The sequence below is a fragment of the Scyliorhinus torazame genome, unplaced genomic scaffold (genome assembly GCF_047496885.1).
Source record: "Scyliorhinus torazame isolate Kashiwa2021f unplaced genomic scaffold, sScyTor2.1 scaffold_204, whole genome shotgun sequence".
Lineage (NCBI taxonomy): Eukaryota > Metazoa > Chordata > Chondrichthyes > Carcharhiniformes > Scyliorhinidae > Scyliorhinus > Scyliorhinus torazame.
Genome location: NW_027307931.1, coordinates 3930 through 20777, shown reverse-complemented (window position 1 = coordinate 20777; position 16848 = coordinate 3930). Strand labels below are relative to the sequence as shown.

Sequence of the window (16848 nt, the reverse complement as noted above, 5' to 3'; positions counted from 1 at the left end):
CTCTCTCTCCCACACCGTCTCTCTCTCTCCCACACTGTCTCTCTCTCTCACACCGTCTCTCTCTCTCTCCCCCGTCTCTCTCTCTCCCACACCGTCTCTCTCTCCCACACACCGTCTCTCTCTCCCACACACCGTCTCTCTCTCCCACACCGTCTCTCTCTCTCCCACACCGTCTCTCTCTCCCACACCGTCTCTCTCCCCCCACCGTCTCGCTCTCTCCCCCACACCGTCTCTCTCCCGTCTGTCTCCCACCGTCTCTCCCTCCCCCTCACCAACTCTCTCTCTCCCCCTACCGTCTCTCTCTCCCCTCATCGTCTCTCTCCCCCATCCACTCTCTCTCCCCCACCGTCTTTCTCTCTCTGCCCCACTGTCTCTCTCTCCCCCACCGTCTCTCTCTCCCCCCCCACCGTCTTTCTCTCTCTCTCCCCCACCGTCTCTCTCTTCCACCGTCTCTTTCTCCCTCCCATCTCCCTCCCTCCCCCTCTTTCCCTCCCGTGTCCCTCCGCCCCCCCCCCCCCTCTCCGTCCTTCCCTCCCTGTCTCTCCCCCTCCCTCTCTCCGAGGGGAATGATCCTAGCTCCATCCGATCTCTCGGCAGGTCCCGAAGCCCCATCAGAAAGACCCAGGATCTAACGCGCTCCCTCGCCGGAGCCCCGACAGACCCACCCCGCGGTGTCCACGGGGGGGCCCGTCCGCCGACCGTCGCCACCGCGCCCTCCACACAAGACGAAAAGGGAATCAGAATCTAGTTTATTGAACCGCGAGAGAGAAACAAAAAACAGGAGGTACAAAAGATTTGCAGCTAAAGTTATATATAATATATATATTTATACGCGCTGGAAACTGGGTGTTGTTTGTAAACCACCCAACACAGACCGGTTAATTAAGGCACTTGCTGTGTCGCTAACATTTTGGTGCAGGTATCTGAGACTAATACTTGGTGGGGTTGGCGGAGGGTGGGGTTGGCAGAGGGTGGGGTTGGCGGAGGGTGGGGTCGCCCCAACATCCTGAGACAAAGCATCGAAGCAGACCGGGAGGGGTGTCTAAACCCGGCACGGCGTAGTCGGCAGGCGGAGAGGCGACGCTCAGCGGCGCCAACCTCGCGTCTTTAAAAACATTAAAAGATCATTTAAAGCTTCGCCTAATTAAAAGAGAATGATTCGATCAAAAGAAACCCACTGTGAAAACCCAAGATCAAGAAGACGGGAGTGTTTCGGTCAGGCTCCGGGTGCTGTTTCGCCTCTGGCGCTCGTGTGTCGGGTTCTGGGTCTGATACCGGTGGGTCCTGGGGCCAGCAGGGTCCGGGGGGTGGTGAATGTTCACCCCCCCCCCCCCCCCCCCCCCCCCACCCGCCTCCCTTTCCGATGGGGATACACACTAGAAAGAGAGCGGGAGAGAGGGAGCGAGAGGGAGAGCGCGCGAAAGGGAGAGCGTTAGACGGAGTGCGAGAGGGAGAGAGTGTGGGAGAGAGAGGGAGAGCACGTGAGAGCGCATGAGAAAGAGAGGGAGCGCGCGAGGGAGAGGGAGTGCGCGCGAAAGAGAGCGCGCGAAAGAGGGAGCGCGAAAGAGGGGGCGCGAAAGAGAGCGCGCGAAAGAGGGGGCGCGAAAGAGAGGGCGCGAAAGAGAGCGCGCGAAAGAGGGGGCGCGAAAGAGAGGGCGCGAAAGAGAGGGCGCGAAAAAGAGCGTGCGAAAGAGAGGGCGCGAAAGAGAGGGTGCGAAAGAGAGGGCGCGAAAGAGAGGGCGCGAAAAAGAGAGCGCGAAAGAGAGCGCGAAAGAGAGAGCGCAAGAGAGCACGAGAGAGAAAGCGCGAGAGAGAAAGAGCGCGCGAGATGGAGACAAAGCGCAAGAGGGAGAAAGAGCATGAGAGAAAATGCGAGAGCACGCGAGAGGGAGAGAGCGCGAGAGAGAGAGAGCGCGAGAGAGAGAGAGCGCGAGCGAGTGCGAGAGAGCGCGAGAGAGACCGCATGAGAGAGCGCGAGAGAGAGATTGCGCGAGCGAGTGCGAGAGAGAGCGCGAGAAAGACCGCATGAGAGAGAGCGCGAGAGAGAGAGCGCGAGAGAGAGAGAGAGCGCGAGAGAGAGAGAGCGCGAGCGAGCGCGAGAGAGAGCGCGCGAGAGAGAGAGCGCGAGAGAGAGAGAGAGCGTGAGAGAGAGCGCGAGAGAGAGAGCGCGAGAGAGAGAGAGCGCGAGAGAGAGAGAGAGCGCGAGAGATAGAGAGCGCGAGAGATAGAGAGCGCGAGAGATAGAGAGCGCGAGAGCGAGAGAGCGCGAGAGAGAGAGAGCGCGAGAGAGAGCGCGAGAGAGAGAGAGAGCGCGAGAGAGAGAGAGCGCGAGAGGCAGAGAGAGAGAGCGCGAGAGAGAGAGAGGGCGGGAGAGAGAGAGAGAGGTCGGGAGAGAGAGAGAGAGGTCGGGAGAGAGGGAGGGCGGGAGAGGGTGAGGGAGAGAACAGGAGAGGGTGAGAGAGAGGGCGGGAGAGAGAGAGAGAGGGCGGGAGAGAGAGGGCAGGAGAGGGAGAGCGAGAGGGTGGGAGAGGGAGAGGGCGGGAGAGAGAGAGAGGGCGGGAGAGAGAGAGGGCAGGAGAGGGAGAGAGAGGGCAGGAGAGGGAGAGAGAGCGTGAGAGAGAGAGAAGGGAGAGCGCGCGAGAGGGAGAGTACGCGTGAGGGAGAAAGAGAGAGGGAGAAAGAGAGAGGGAGAAAGAGAGAGGGAGAAAGAGTGAGAGAGAGAGAAGGTGAGAGCGCGCGAGAGGGAGAGCGCGCGAGAGGGAGAGTGCGCGTGAGGGAGAGTGCGCGTGAGGGAGAGGGAGCGCGGATGGGAGTGTGCGAGCGGCAGAGGGGAGACGAGCGGAATATTGGGAAACAGCCTGAGAAACCGAGCGAGGGAGGACTCTGGGACGTGGCGAGACCAGGCCCCAGGAACACAGCTCTCGGCCTGGCCCGGGCGTTTCGAGGCGTTGAAGAGCAGCCCAGGGTGCTACGCGAAGATATTGGTGATGAAATCCATGAAGCGTTTGCCGTACTGCTCCGGGTTCACTGTCGAAATCTCGGCACCGGCCTGGGAACACACACAGGGGACAGGGTCAGGGTTCATGAGCTTCCTGACACACCCTCCTTTCCGGCCCTCTGCCAACCACGCACCCCCCACTCCTGCTTCTTCCCAATCCCTCCATACAGCAACAGGAGGATCCCATTCAGCCCCCTCCTCGAGCCTGTTACACAGGAACAGGAGGATCCCATTCAGCCCCCTCCTCGAGCCTGTTACACAGGAACAGGAGGATCCCATTCAGCCCCCTCCTCCTCCTCGAGCCTGTTACACAGGAACAGGAGGATCCCATTCAGCCCCCTCCTCCTCCTCGAGCCTGTTACACAGGAACAGGAGGATCCCATTCAGCCTCCTCCTCGAGCCTGTTACACAGGAACAGGAGGATCCCATTCAGCCCCCTCCTCGAGCCTGTTACACAGGAACAGGAGGATCCCATTCAGCCCCCTCCTCGAGCCTGTTACACAGGAACAGGAGGATCCCATTCAGCCTCCTCCTCGAGCCTGTTACACAGGAACAGGAGGATCCCATTCAGCCTCCTCCTCGAGCCTGTTACACAGGAACAGGAGGATCCCATTCAGCCCCCTCCTCCTCCTCGATCCTGTTACACAGGAACAGGAGGACCCCATTCAGCCCCCTCCTCCTCCTCGAGCCTGTTACACAGGAACAGGAGGATCCCATTCAGCCCCCTCCTCCTCCTCGAGCCTGTTACACAGGAACAGGAGGATCCCATTCAGCCCCCTCCTGGACACTATTACACAGGAACAGGAGGATCCCATTCAGCCTCCTCCTCGAGCCTGTTACACAGGAACAGGAGGATCCCATTCAGCCCCCTCCTCCTCCTCGAGCCTGTTACACAGGAACAGGAGGATCCCATTCAGCCTCCTCGAGCCTGTTACACAGGAACAGGAGGATCCCATTCAGCCCCCTCCTCGAGACTGTTACACAGGAACAGGAGGATCCCATTCAGCCCCCTCCTCGAGCATGTTACACAGGAACAGGAGGATCCCATTCAGTCCCCTCCTCGAGTCTGTTACACAGGAACAGGAGGATCCCATTCAGCCCCCTCCTCGAGACTGTTACACAGGAACAGGAGGATCCCATTCAGCCTCCTCCTCGAGCCTGTTACACAGGAACAGGAGGATCCCATTCAGCCTCCTCCTCGAGCCTGTTACACAGGAACAGGAGGATCCCATTCAGCCCCCTCCTCGAGCCTGTTACACAGGAACAGGAGGATCCCATTCTGCCCCCTCCTCCTCCTCGAGCCTGTTACACAGGAACAGGAAGATCCCATTCAGCCCCCTCCTCGAGCCTGATACACAGGAACAGGAGGATCCCATTCAGCCTCCTCCTCGAGCCTGTTACACAGGAACAGGAGGATCCCATTCAGCCTCCTCCTCGAGCCTGTTACACAGGAACAGGAGGATCCCATTCAGCCTCCTCCTCGAGCCTGTTACACAGGAACAGGAGGATCCCATTCAGCCCCCTCCTCGAGCCTGTTACACAGCAACAGGAGGATCCCATTCAGCCCCCTCCTCGAGCTTGTTACACAGGAACAGGAGGATCCCATTCAGCCCCCTCCTCCTCCTCGAGCCTGTTACACAGGAACAGGAGGATCCCATTCAGCCCCCTCCTCCTCCTCGAGCCTGTTACACAGGAACAGGAGGATCCCATTCAGCCTCCTCCTCCTCCTCGAGCCTGTTACACAGGAACAGGAGGGTCCCATTCAGCCCACTCCTCGAGCCTGTTACACAGGAACAGGAGGATCCCATTCAGCCCCCTCCTCGACCCTGTTACACAGGAACAGGAAGATCCCATTCAGCCCCCTCCTCCTCCTCGAGCCTGTTACACAGGAACAGGAGGATCCCATTCAGCCCCCTCCTCGACCCTGTTACACAGGAACAGGAGGATCCCATTCAGTCCCCTCCTCGAGCCTGTTACACAGGAACAGGAGGATCCCATTCAGCCCCCTCCTCGACCCTGTTACACAGGAACAGGAGGATCCCATTCAGCTCCCTCCTCGAGCCTGTTACACAGGAACAGGAGGATCCCATTCAGCCCCCTCCTCGACCCTGTTACACAGGAACAGGAGGATCCCATTCAGCTCCCTCCTCGAGCCTGTTACACAAGAACAGGAGGATCCCATTCAGCCTCCTCCTCCTCCTCGAGCCTGTTACACAGGAACAGGAGGATCCCATTCAGCCCCCTCCTCCTCCTCGAGCCTGTTACGCAGGAACAGGAGGATCCCATTCAGCCCCCTCCTCGAGCCTGTTACACAGGAACAGGAGGATCCCATTCAGCCCCCTCCTCGACCCTGTTACACAGGAACAGGAGGATCCCATTCAGCCTCCTCCTCGAGCCTGTTACACGGGAACAGGAGGATCCCATTCAGCCCCCTCCTCCTCCTCGAGCCTGTTACACAGGAACAGGAGGATCCCATTCAGCCCCCTCCTCGAGACTGTTACACAGGAACAGGAGGATCCCATTCAGCCCCCTCCTCGAGCATGTTACACAGGAACAGGAGGATCCCATTCAGTCCCCTCCTCGAGTCTGTTACACAGGAACAGGAGGATCCCATTCAGCCCCCTCCTCGAGACTGTTACACAGGAACAGGAGGATCCCATTCAGCCTCCTCCTCGAGCCTGTTACACAGGAACAGGAGGATCCCATTCAGCCTCCTCCTCGAGCCTGTTACACAGGAACAGGAGGATCCCATTCAGCCCCCTCCTCGAGCCTGTTACACAGGAACAGGAGGATCCCATTCAGCTTCCTCCTCGAGCCTGTTACACAGGAACAGGAGGATCCCATTCAGCCCCCTCCTCGAGCCTGTTACACAGGAACAGGAGGATCCCATTCTGCCCCCTCCTCCTCCTCGAGCCTGTTACACAGGAACAGGAAGATCCCATTCAGCCCACTCCTCGAGCCTGTTACACAGGAACAGGAGGATCCCATTCAGCCCCCTCCTCGAGCCTGTTACACAGCAACAGGAGGATCCCATTCAGCCCCCTCCTCGAGCTTGTTACACAGGAACAGGAGGATCCCATTCAGCCCCCTCCTCCTCCTCGAGCCTGTTACACAGGAACAGGAGGATCCCATTCAGCCCCCTCCTCCTCCTCGAGCCTGTTACACAGGAACAGGAGGATCCCATTCAGCCTCCTCCTCCTCCTCGAGCCTGTTACACAGGAACAGGAGGGTCCCATTCAGCCCCCTCCTCGAGCCTGTTACACAGGAACAGGAGGATCCCATTCAGCCCCCTCCTCGACCCTGTTACACAGGAACAGGAAGATCCCATTCAGCCCCCTCCTCCTCCTCGAGCCTGTTACACAGGAACAGGAGGATCCCATTCAGCCCCCTCCTCGACCCTGTTACACAGGAACAGGAGGATCCCATTCAGTCCCCTCCTCGAGCCTGTTACACAGGAACAGGAGGATCCCATTCAGCCCCCTCCTCGACCCTGTTACACAGGAACAGGAGGATCCCATTCAGCTCCCTCCTCAAGCCTGTTACACAGGTACAGGAGGATCCCATTCAGCCTCCTCCTCCTCCTCGAGCCTGTTACACAGGAACAGGAGGATCCCATTCAGCCCACTCCTCCTCCTCGAGCCTGTTACGCAGGAACAGGAGGATCCCATTCAGCCCCCTCCTCGAGCCTGTTACACAGGAACAGGAGGATCCCATTCAGCCCCCTCCTCGACCCTGTTACACAGGAACAGGAAGATCCCATTCAGCCCCCTCCTCGACCCTGTTACACAGGAACAGGAGAATCCCATTCAGTCCCCTCCTCGAGCCTGTTACACAGGAACAGGAGGATCCCATTCAGCCCCCTCCTCGACCCTGTTACACAGGAACAGGAGGATCCCATTCAGCCCCCTCCTCCTCGAGCCTGTTACACAGGAACAGGAGGATCCCATTCAGCCTCCTCCTCGACCCTGTTACACAGGAACAGGAGGATCCCATTCAGTCCCCTCCTCCTCCTCGAGCCTGTTACACAGGAACAGGAGGATCCCATTCAGCCTCCTCCTCGAGCCTCTTACACAGGAACAGGAGGATCCCATTCAGCCCCCTCCTCCTCCTCGAGCCTGTTACACAGGAACAGGAGGATCCCATTCAGCCTCCTCCTCGAGCCTCTTACACAGGAACAGGAGGATCCCATTCAGCCCCCTCCTCCTCCTCGAGCCTGTTACACAGGAACAGGAGGATCCCATTCAGCCTCCTCCTCGACCCTGTTACACAGGAACAGGAGGATCCCATTCAGCCCCTCCTCCTCCTCAAGCCTGTTACACAGGAACAGGAGGATCCCATTCAGCCCCCTCCTCGAGCCTGTTACACAGCAACAGGAGGATCCCATTCAGCCCCCTCCTCCTCCTCGAGCCTGTTACACAGGAACAGGAGGATCCCATTCAGCCCCCTCCTCGACCCTGTTACACAGGAACAGGAAGATCCCATTCAGCCCCCTCCTCGACCCTGTTGCACAGGAACAGGAGGATCCCATTCAGTCCCCTCCTCGAGCCTGTTACACAGGAACAGGAGGATCCCATTCAGCCCCCTCCTCGAGCCTGTTACACAGGAACAGGAGGATCCCATTCAGCCCCCTCCTCGACACTGTTACACAGGAACAGGAAGATCCCATTCAGCCCCCTCCTTGACCCTGTTACACAGGAACAGGAGGATCCCATTCAGTCCTCTCCTCGAGCCTGTTACACAGGAACAGGAGGATCCCATTCAGCCCCCTCCTCGACCCTGTTACACAGTAACAGGAGGATCCCATTCAGCCCCCTCCTCTTCGTGCCTGTTACACAGGAACAGGAGGATCCCATTCAGCCTCCTCCTCGACCCTGTTACACAGGAACAGGAGGATCCCATTCAGCCCCTCCTCCTCCTCAAGCCTGTTACACAGGAACAGGAGGATCCCATTCAGCCCCCTCCTCGAGCCTGTTACACAGCAACAGGAGGATCCCATTCAGCCCCCTCCTCCTCCTCGAGCCTGTTACACAGGAACAGGAGGATCCCATTCAGCCCCTCCTACTCTTCAAGCCTGTTTCACAGGAACAGGAGGATCCCATTCAGCCCCCTCCTCGAGCCTGTTACACAGGAACAGGGGGATCCCATTCAGCCCCCTCCTCCTCCTCGAGCCTGTTACACAGGAACAGGAGGATCCCATTCAGCCCCCTCCTCGAGCCTGTTACACAGGAACAGGAGGATCCCATTCAGCCTCCTCCTCCTCCTCGAGCCTGTTACACAGGAACAGGAGGATCCCATTCAGCCCCCTCCTCCTCCTCGAGCCTGTTACACAGGAACAGGAGGATCCCATTCAGCCCCCTCCTCCTCCTCGAGCCTGTTACACAGGAACAGGAGGATCCCATTCAGCCCCCTCCTCCTCCTCGAGCCTGTTACACAGGAACAGGAGGATCCCATTCAGCCTCCTCCTCGACCCTGTTACACAGGAATAGGAGGATCCCATTCAGCCCCTCCTCCTCCTCAAGCCTGTTACACAGGAACAGGAGGATCCCATTCAGCCCCCTCCTCGAGCCTGTTACACAGCAACAGGAGGATCCCATTCAGCCCCCTCCTCCTCCTCGAGCCTGTTACACAGGAACAGGAGGATCCCATTCAGCCTCTCCTCCTCTTCAAGCCTGTTACACAGGAACAGGAGGATCCCATTCAGCCCCCTCCTTGAGCCTGTTACACAGGAACAGGAGGATCCCATTCAGCCCCCTCCTCCTCCTCGAGCCTGTTACACAGGAACAGGAGGATCCCATTCAGCCCCCTCCTCCTCCTCGAGCCTGTTACACAGGAACAGGAGGATCCCATTCAGCCCCCTCCTCCTCCTCGGGCCTGTTACACAGGAACAGGAGGATCCCATTCACCCCCCTCCTTCTCCTCCAGCCTGTTACACAGGAACAGGAGGATCCCATTCAGCCTCCTCCTCGAGCCTGTTACACAGGAACAGGAGGATCCCATTCAGCCCCCTCCTCCTCCTCGAGCCTGTTACACAGGAACAGGAGGATCCCATTCAGCCTCCTCCTCGAGCCTGTTACACAGGAACAGGAGGATCCCATTCAGCCCCCTCCTCGAGCCTGTTACACAGGAACAGGAGGATCCCATTCAGCCCCCTCCTCGAGTCTGTTACACAGGAACAGGAGGATCCCATTCAGCCTCCTCCTCGAGCCTGTTACACAGGAATAGGAGGATCCCATTCAGCCCCTCCTCCTCCTCGAGCCTGTTACACAGGAACAGGAGGATCCCATTCAGCCCCCTCCTCCTCCTCGAGCCTGTTACACAGGAACAGGAGGATCCCATTCAGCCTCCTCCTCCTCGAGCCTGTTACACAAGAACAGGAGGATCCCATTCAGCACCCTCCTCGAGCCTGTTACACAGGAACAGGAGGATCCCATTCAGCCTCCTCCTCGACCCTGTTACACAGGAACAGGAGGATCCCATTCAGCCCCTCCTCAAGCCTGTTACACAGGAACAGGAGGATCCCATTCAGCCCCCTCCTCGAGCCTGTTACACAGCAACAGGAGGATCCCATTCAGCCCCCTCCTCCTCCTCGAGCCTGTTACACAGGAACAGGAGGATCCCATTCAGCCCCTCCTCCTCTTCAAGCCTGTTACACAGGAACAGGAGGATCCCATTCAGCCCCCTCCTCCTCCTCGAGCCTGTTACACAGGAACAGGAGGATCCCATTCAGCCACCTCCTCCTCCTCGAGCCTGTTACACAGAAACAGGAGGATCCCATTCAGCCCCCTCCTCCTCCTCGAGCCTGTTACACAGGAACAGGAGGATCCCATTCAGCCCCCTCCTCGAGCCTGTTACACAGGAACAGGAGGATCCCATTCAGCCCCCTCCTCGAGCCTGTTACACAGGAACAGGAGGATCCCATTCAGGCCCCTCCTCCTCCTCGGGCCTGTTACACAGGAACAGGAGGATCCCATTCACCCCCCTCCTTCTCCTCCAGCCTGTTACACAGGAACAGGAGGATCCCATTCAGCTCCTCCTCCTCCTCGAGCCTGTTACACAGGAACAGGAGGATCCCATTCAGCCCCCTCCTCGAGCCTGTTACACAGGAACAGGAGGATCCCATTCAGCCCCCTCCTCGAGCCTGTTACACAGGAACATGAGGATCCCATTCAGCCCCTCCTCCTCCTCGAGCCTGTTACACAGGAACAGGAGGATCCCATTCAGCCCCCTCCTCGAGCCTGTTACACAGGAATAGGAGGATCCCATTCAGCCCCCTCCTCCTCCTCGAGCCTGTTACACAGCAACAGGAGGATCCCATTCAGCCCCCTCCTCGAGCCTGTTACACAGGAACAGGAGGATCCCATTCAGCCCCCTCCTCCTCCTCGAGCCTGTTACACAGGAACAGGAGGATCCCATTCACCCCCCTCCTTCTCCTCCAGCCTGTTACACAGGAACAGGAGAATCCCATTCAGCCCCCTCCTCCTCCTCGAGCCTGTTACACAGGAACAGGAGGATCCCATTCAGCCCCCTCCTCGAGCCTGTTACACAGGAACAGGAGGATCCCATTCAGCCCCCTCCTCCTCCTCGAGCCTGTTACACAGGAACAGGAGGATCCCATTCAGCCCCTCCTCCTCCTCAAGCCTGTTACACAGGAACAGGAGGATCCCATTCAGCCCCCTCCTCGAGCCAGTTACACAGGAACAGGAGGATCCCATTCAGCCCCTCCTACTCTTCAAGCCTGTTTCACAGGAACAGGAGGATCCCATTCAGCCCCCTCCTCGAGCCTGTTACACAGGAACAGGAGGATCCCATTCAGCCCCCTCCTCGAGCCTGTTACACAGGAACAGGAGGATCCCATTCAGCCCCCTCCTCCTCCTCGGGCATGTTACACAGGAACAGGAGGATCCCATTCAGCCCCGTCCTTCTCCTCCAGCCTGTTGCACAGGAACAGGAGGATCCCATTCAGCCCACTCCTCGAGCCTGTTACACAGGAACAGGAGGATCCCAATCAGCCCCTTCCTCGAGCCTGTTACACAGGAACAGGAGGATCCCATTCAGCCCCTTCCTCGAGCCTGTTACACAGGAACAGGAGGATCCCATTCACCCCCCTCCTTCTCGTCCAGCCTGTTGCACAGGAACAGGAGGATCCCATTCAGCCCCCTCCTCGAGCCTGTTACACAGGAATAGGAGGATCCCATTCAGCCCCCTCCTCCTCCTCGAGCCTGTTACACAGGAACAGGAGGATCCCATTCACCCCCCTCCTTCTCCTCCAGCCTGTTACACAGGAACAGGAGGATCCCATTCAGCCCCTCCTCCTCCTCGAGCCTGTTACACAGGAACAGGAGGATCCCATTCAGCCCACTCCTCGAGCCTGTTACACAGGAACAGGAGGATCCCATTCAGCCCCCTCCTCCTCCTCGGGCATGTTACACAGGAACAGGAGGATCCCATTCAGCCCCCTCCTTCTCCTCCAGCCTGTTGCACAGGAACAGGAGGATCCCATTCAGCCCACTCCTCGAGCCTGTTACACAGGAACAGGAGGATCCCATTCAGCCCCTTCCTCGAGCCTGTTACACAGGAACAGGAGGATCCCATTCAGCCCCAGAATCTTACAAGACTGGGATCAGCCCTGTCTGCGCGATCGGCCCCTGGGGATCTCAACAAGCGCATTTACCCCGTGTTTGACAGTTTTCGCAGCGTGAGCGGCCTTTTTCTTGGTGTCGTACTGAGTCAGGATGTCGATTAACCCCATGAAGTAAACCTCTTTACGAGGAGACCCTGGAGGAGAGGAAAAGAGGGTTAGTGAGACCGGCGGGCAGGCAGGGAGAGAGAGAGCGAGCGATCGCGAGAGAGAGAGAGAGCGAGCGAGTGTGAGAGAGCGAGACCGTGAGAGAGACAGAGCGAGCGAGCGTGAGGGGCTGGCAGGCAGGGAAGGAGAGAGAGAGGGAGTGTGTGGTTGAGAGAGAGAGAGAGAGAGAGAGAGCGAGGGAGAGGGGCCGGCAACGATAGAGAGAGCGAGACTGAGAGAAGGAGAGAGCGAGATAGTGAGAGCGAGTGAGGGTGCAAGAGAGTGATCGGCAGGCAGGGGAGGGTGTCGGCAGGCAGGGGAGGGGGGGTCGGCAGGCAGGGGAGGGGGGGTCGGCAGGCAGGGGAGAGGGGAGCGTCAGGCAAAGAACAAAGAAATGTACAGCACAGGAACAGGCCCTTCGGCCCTCCAAGCCCGTGCCGGCCATGCTGCCCGACTAAACTACAATCTTCTACACTTCCTGGGTCCATATCCCTCTATTCCCATCCTATTCATGTATTTGTCAAGATGCCCCTTAAACGTCACTATCGTCCCTGCTTCCACCACCTCCTCCGGCAGCGAGTTCCAGGCACCCACTACCCTCTGTGTAAAACACTTGCCTCGTACATCTCCTCTAAACCTTGCCCCTCGCACCTTAAACCTATGCCCCCTAGTAATTGACCCCTCTACCCCGGGGAAAAGCCTCTGACTATCCACTCTGTCTATGCCCCTCATAATTTTGTAGACCTCTATCAGGTCGCCCCTCAACCTCCGTCGTTCCAGTGACAACAAACCGAGTTTATTCAACCGCTCCTCATAGCTAATGCCCTCCATACCAGGCAACATTCTGGTAAATCTCTTCTGCACCCTCTCTAAAGCCTCCACATCCTTCTGGTAGTGTGGCGACCAGAATTGAACACTATACTCCAAGTGTGGCCTAACTAAGGTTCTATACAGCTGCAACATGACTTGCCAATTCTTATACTCAATGCCCCGGCCAATGAAGGCAAGCATGCCGTATGCCTTCTTGACTACCTTCTCCACCTGTGTCGCCCCTTTCAGTGACCTATAGACCTGTACTCCTATGACTTTTCGTGACCCCTTCTAGCCCTCCTGACTCCTTGCTTAAGTTCCTTCCTACTTTCGTTATATTCCACACAGGCTTCGTCTGTTCCCAGCCTTTTAGCCCTGACAAATGCCTCCTTTTTCTTTTTGACGAGGCCTACAATATCTCTCGTTATCCAAGGTTCCCGAAAATTGCCGTGTTTATCCTTCTTCCGCACAGGAACATGCCAGTCCTGAATTCCTTTCAACTGACACTTGAGAGCCTCCCACATGTCAGATGTTGATTTACCCTCAAACATCCGCCCCCAATCTATGTTCTTCAGTTCCCGCCTAATATTGTTATAATTAGCCTTCCCCCAATTTAGCACATTCACCCTAGGACCACTCTTATCCTTGTCCACCAGCACTTTAAAACTTACTGAATTGTGGTCACTGTTCCCGAAATGCTCCCCTACTGAAATATCTACCACCTGGCCGGGCTCATTCCCCAATACCAGGTCCAGTACCGCCCCTTCCCTCGTTGGACCATCTACATATTGTTTTAAGAAGCCCTCCTGGATGCTCCTTACAAACTCCGCCCCGTCTAAGCCCCTGGCACTAAGTGAGTCCCAGTCAATATTGGGGAAGTTGAAGTCTCCCATCACAACAACCCTGTTGTTTTTACTCTTTTCCAAAATCTGTCTACCTATCTGCTCCTCTATCTCCCGCTGGCTGTTGGGAGGCCTGTAGTATACCCCCAACATTGTGACTGCACCCTTCTTATTCCTGATCTCTACCCATATAGCCTCACTGCCCTCTGAGGTGTCCTCTCGCAGTACAGCTGTTATATCCTCCCTAACCAGTAGCGCAACTCCGCCACCCCTTTTACATCCCCCTCTATCCCGCCTGAAACATCTAAATCCTGGAACGTTTAGCTGCCAATCCTGCCCTTCCCTCAACCAGGTCTCTGTAATGGCAACAACATCATAGTTCCAAGTACTAATCCAAGCTCTAAGTTCATCTGCCTTACCCGTAATACTTCTTGCATTAAAACATATGCACTTCAGGCCACCAGACCCGCTGTGTTCAGCAACTTCTCCCTGTCTGCTCTGCCTCAGAGCCACACTGTCCCTATTCCCTAGTTCTCCCTCAATGCTCTCACCTTCTGACCTATTGCTCTCGTGCCCACCCCCCTGCCATACTAGTTTAAACCCTCCCGTGTGACACTAGCAAACCTCGTGGCCAGGATATTTATGCCTCTCCAGTTTAGATGCAACCCGTCCTTCTTATATAAGTCACACCTGCCCCGGAAGAGCTCCCAGTGGTCCAGATAACGGAAACCCTCCCTCCTACACCAGCTGTTTAGCCACGTGTTTAGCTGCTCTATCTTCCTACTTCTAGCCTCACTGGCACGTGGCACAGGGAGTAATCCCGAGATTACAACCCTAGAGGTCCTGTCTTTTAACTTTCTGCCTCGCTCCCTGAACTCCTGCTGCAGGACCTCATGCCCCTTCCTGCCTATGTCGTTAGTACCAATATGTACAACAACCTCTGCCTGTTTGCCCTCCCCCTTCAGGATGTCCTCTACCCGTTCAGAGACATCCTGGACCCTGGCACCAGGGAGGCAACATACCATCCTGGAGTCTCTTTCACGTCCACAGAAGCACCTATCTGTGCCCCTGACTATAGAGACCCCTGTGACTATTGCTCCTTTGCGCTTTGACCCTCCCTGCTGAACATCAGAGCCAGCCATGGTGCCACTGCTCTGGCTGCTGCTGTTTTCCCCTGATAGGCTCCAAAGGGGTATATCTGTTCGAGAGGGGGACAACCACAGGGGATTCCTGCACTGACTGCCTGCCCTTTCTGGTGGTCACCCATTTCTCTGCCTGCACCTTGGGTGTGACGTCTCTATCACTGCGATCTATGGCGCTTTCCGCCACCTGCATGCTCCTAAGTGCATCCAATTGCTGCTCCAACCGAACCACGCGGTCTGTGAGGAGCTGCCATCGGTTACACTTGCTGCAGCTGTAGTCGACCGGAACGCTGGAAGAGTGTCTTATCTGCTGCTTTTCACAGTTGGAGCACTGCACCTCGCTGAGTGAATTTTAAGCACTAATTAATTAATTTAAAATATACAATCAAATAATTGTCAGGTTGAGTTACAATTAACCAAAAGGCCCTGACGCTAGATGATTTTTCCTGTAAAATTAAATGCTAAATACCGATCACTGCCCTCAGGTTTAGTTACTAAACTATCTAGTTAATCAATTAGATTTTTTTTTTTTGCAATATTATTTTTTCCCCCCCAAATTTAACAGATTTGCAACCAGCCAATCAGGTCACAGCTTTACTGTGATGTCACTTACAGATTCCCCCCCCTCCCACCACAAAGCAATTTGAAACGGTAATACAAATAAAAATCACTTACCTTCCAAGGATGCTCTCTGGTTCTCTCCCTGCAGATTGACAGTTACAGGCCAGAAGAAAGGGAACAAAAAGGTAGGGAAAACGCACCTTCTCCCACTCTGCACCGAATTACCTCACCACTCTGGCTGGGTCTCACTCACTCGGGATGTGTCTCCTTCACCTGCGCAAAGGTTACTGAGTGCGCTTTCGGTCTGTCTTTTATACAGAACTCAGCTAACCAGGGTGACTCACACGACTTCAGCTTCAAAGAGAAGAATACAATGTACCTTTGTGCCCCTAAACAGGCCTCAGGTGGCTGACAGATAACTGCCTCTCAGCAATTAGGGTGGGGGCAGCTTCAGCCAATCAGACACTAAGCTACACACTGCACTTTTAACTGACAAACAGCAGAATTAGACTTACCTTTCCTGATTACCTCACTGCACCAAATTACCACGTTCCAATTCCCACTCTGGATGTGTCTCACTCACTCAGGATGTGTCTCCTTCACCTGCGCAAGGCAGCGGGAGAGGGAGGGGCAGGCAGCGGGAGAGGGAGGGGCAGGCAGCGGGAGAGGGAGGGGCAGGCAGCGGGAGAGGGAGGGGCAGGCAGCGGGAGAGGGAGGGGCAGGCAGCGGGAGATGGAGGGGCAGGCAGCGGGAGAGGGAGGGGCAGGCAGCGGGAGAGGGAGGGGCAGGCAGCGGGAGAGGGAGGGGCAGGCAGCGGGAGAGGGAGGGGCAGGCAGTGGAGGCAGTTAGCGCTCTCACCCTCGGCGCTTCTCACGGCGTACACGTCCGTGAAGGGGTCATACTCCGCCAGGACGGGCACCTTCATCATGTTGTTGCTCTGCATGTCGGGCGACTGCCCATAAAACGGCGTCAGCAGGTTGTTGGTCCCGTTCTCGACATCGTTGAAATGCACGCTCAGCTCCTCCTCCTCGTCCAGTCTCTGGGTGTCGTGGATGCCGAGCAGGAGGCTGTAGTCCATGATCTTCAGGTTGGTGAGGAACTGGCGGGGCGACAGAAGGAGAGACCAGTCTTCAGGGAGGCGCAGCATCGGTCACGGACCCTCTACACCACCCTCCCTATCACGCAAGCTCGCCACCCCCACATTGATTCTGTCTACACCTCCCGCGGCCTCAGGAAGGCTGACCGCATTGCCAGAGACCCCTCCCACCCAGGCATTGCCCTCTTTCGGACCCTTCCATCGGGCAGAAGGTACAGGAGTCTGAAGACCCGCACATCAGGCTTCTTCCCCACAGCTACCAGACTCCTCAACGTCTCCCCCTCGGACTGATCTGTTCCCTGTAAGAACACTATTCACGACGCCCTATGCTGCTCTTGTTTGGCCCCTTGTTCCGCGCTGTAACCAATCACTGTTTGTCAATGTACCATTTGTCAATGTTCTCTGTCGATTATCCTTTTTGGCGACTCTGTACGCACTGTGCACGTTCCCTCGGCCGCAAAAAAATACTTTTCACTGTACTTTGGTACATGTGACAATAAATATTGTCTATCTCTATAACATCCTCCTGCCCCCCTACAACCCTCCCTATCTCTATAACCTCCTCCTGCCCCCCTACACCCCTCCCTATCTCTGCAACCTCCTCCTGCCCCCCT

At 56.8% G+C, this 16848-nt stretch overlaps 1 protein-coding gene across 1 annotated transcript; it reads right to left on the bottom strand.

Moving 5' to 3' along the window:
* Positions 1–734: 734 nt before the first annotated feature.
* On the bottom strand, positions 735–16285 carry LOC140405762 (phosphatidylinositol 5-phosphate 4-kinase type-2 gamma-like). Its single transcript, XM_072494197.1, has 3 exons — positions 15997–16285; positions 11670–11773; positions 735–3049 (listed from the first exon to the last, which is right to left on the bottom strand). Exons 1-3 carry the CDS (start codon positions 16283–16285, stop codon positions 2969–2971), a joined length of 474 nt encoding a protein of 157 aa, XP_072350298.1. The 3' UTR covers positions 735–2968.
* Between the last annotated feature and the right edge of the window lie 563 nt (positions 16286–16848).

Bases quoted from the DNA above. Each gene is read 5' to 3' on its own strand.
- LOC140405762 (XM_072494197.1), bottom strand. From the start codon at position 16,285: ATGCTGCGCCTCCCTGAAGACTGGTCTCTCCTTCTGTCGCCCCGCCAG. The intron at 11,774-15,996 runs GTGAGAGCGCTA...CCTCTCCTCCAG, and splicing joins CGCCGTGAGAAGCGCCGAGG to GGTCTCCTCGTAAAGAGGTT. The intron at 3,050-11,669 runs GTAAATGCGCTT...GTGTGTTCCCAG, and splicing joins CGAAAACTGTCAAACACGGG to GCCGGTGCCGAGATTTCGAC.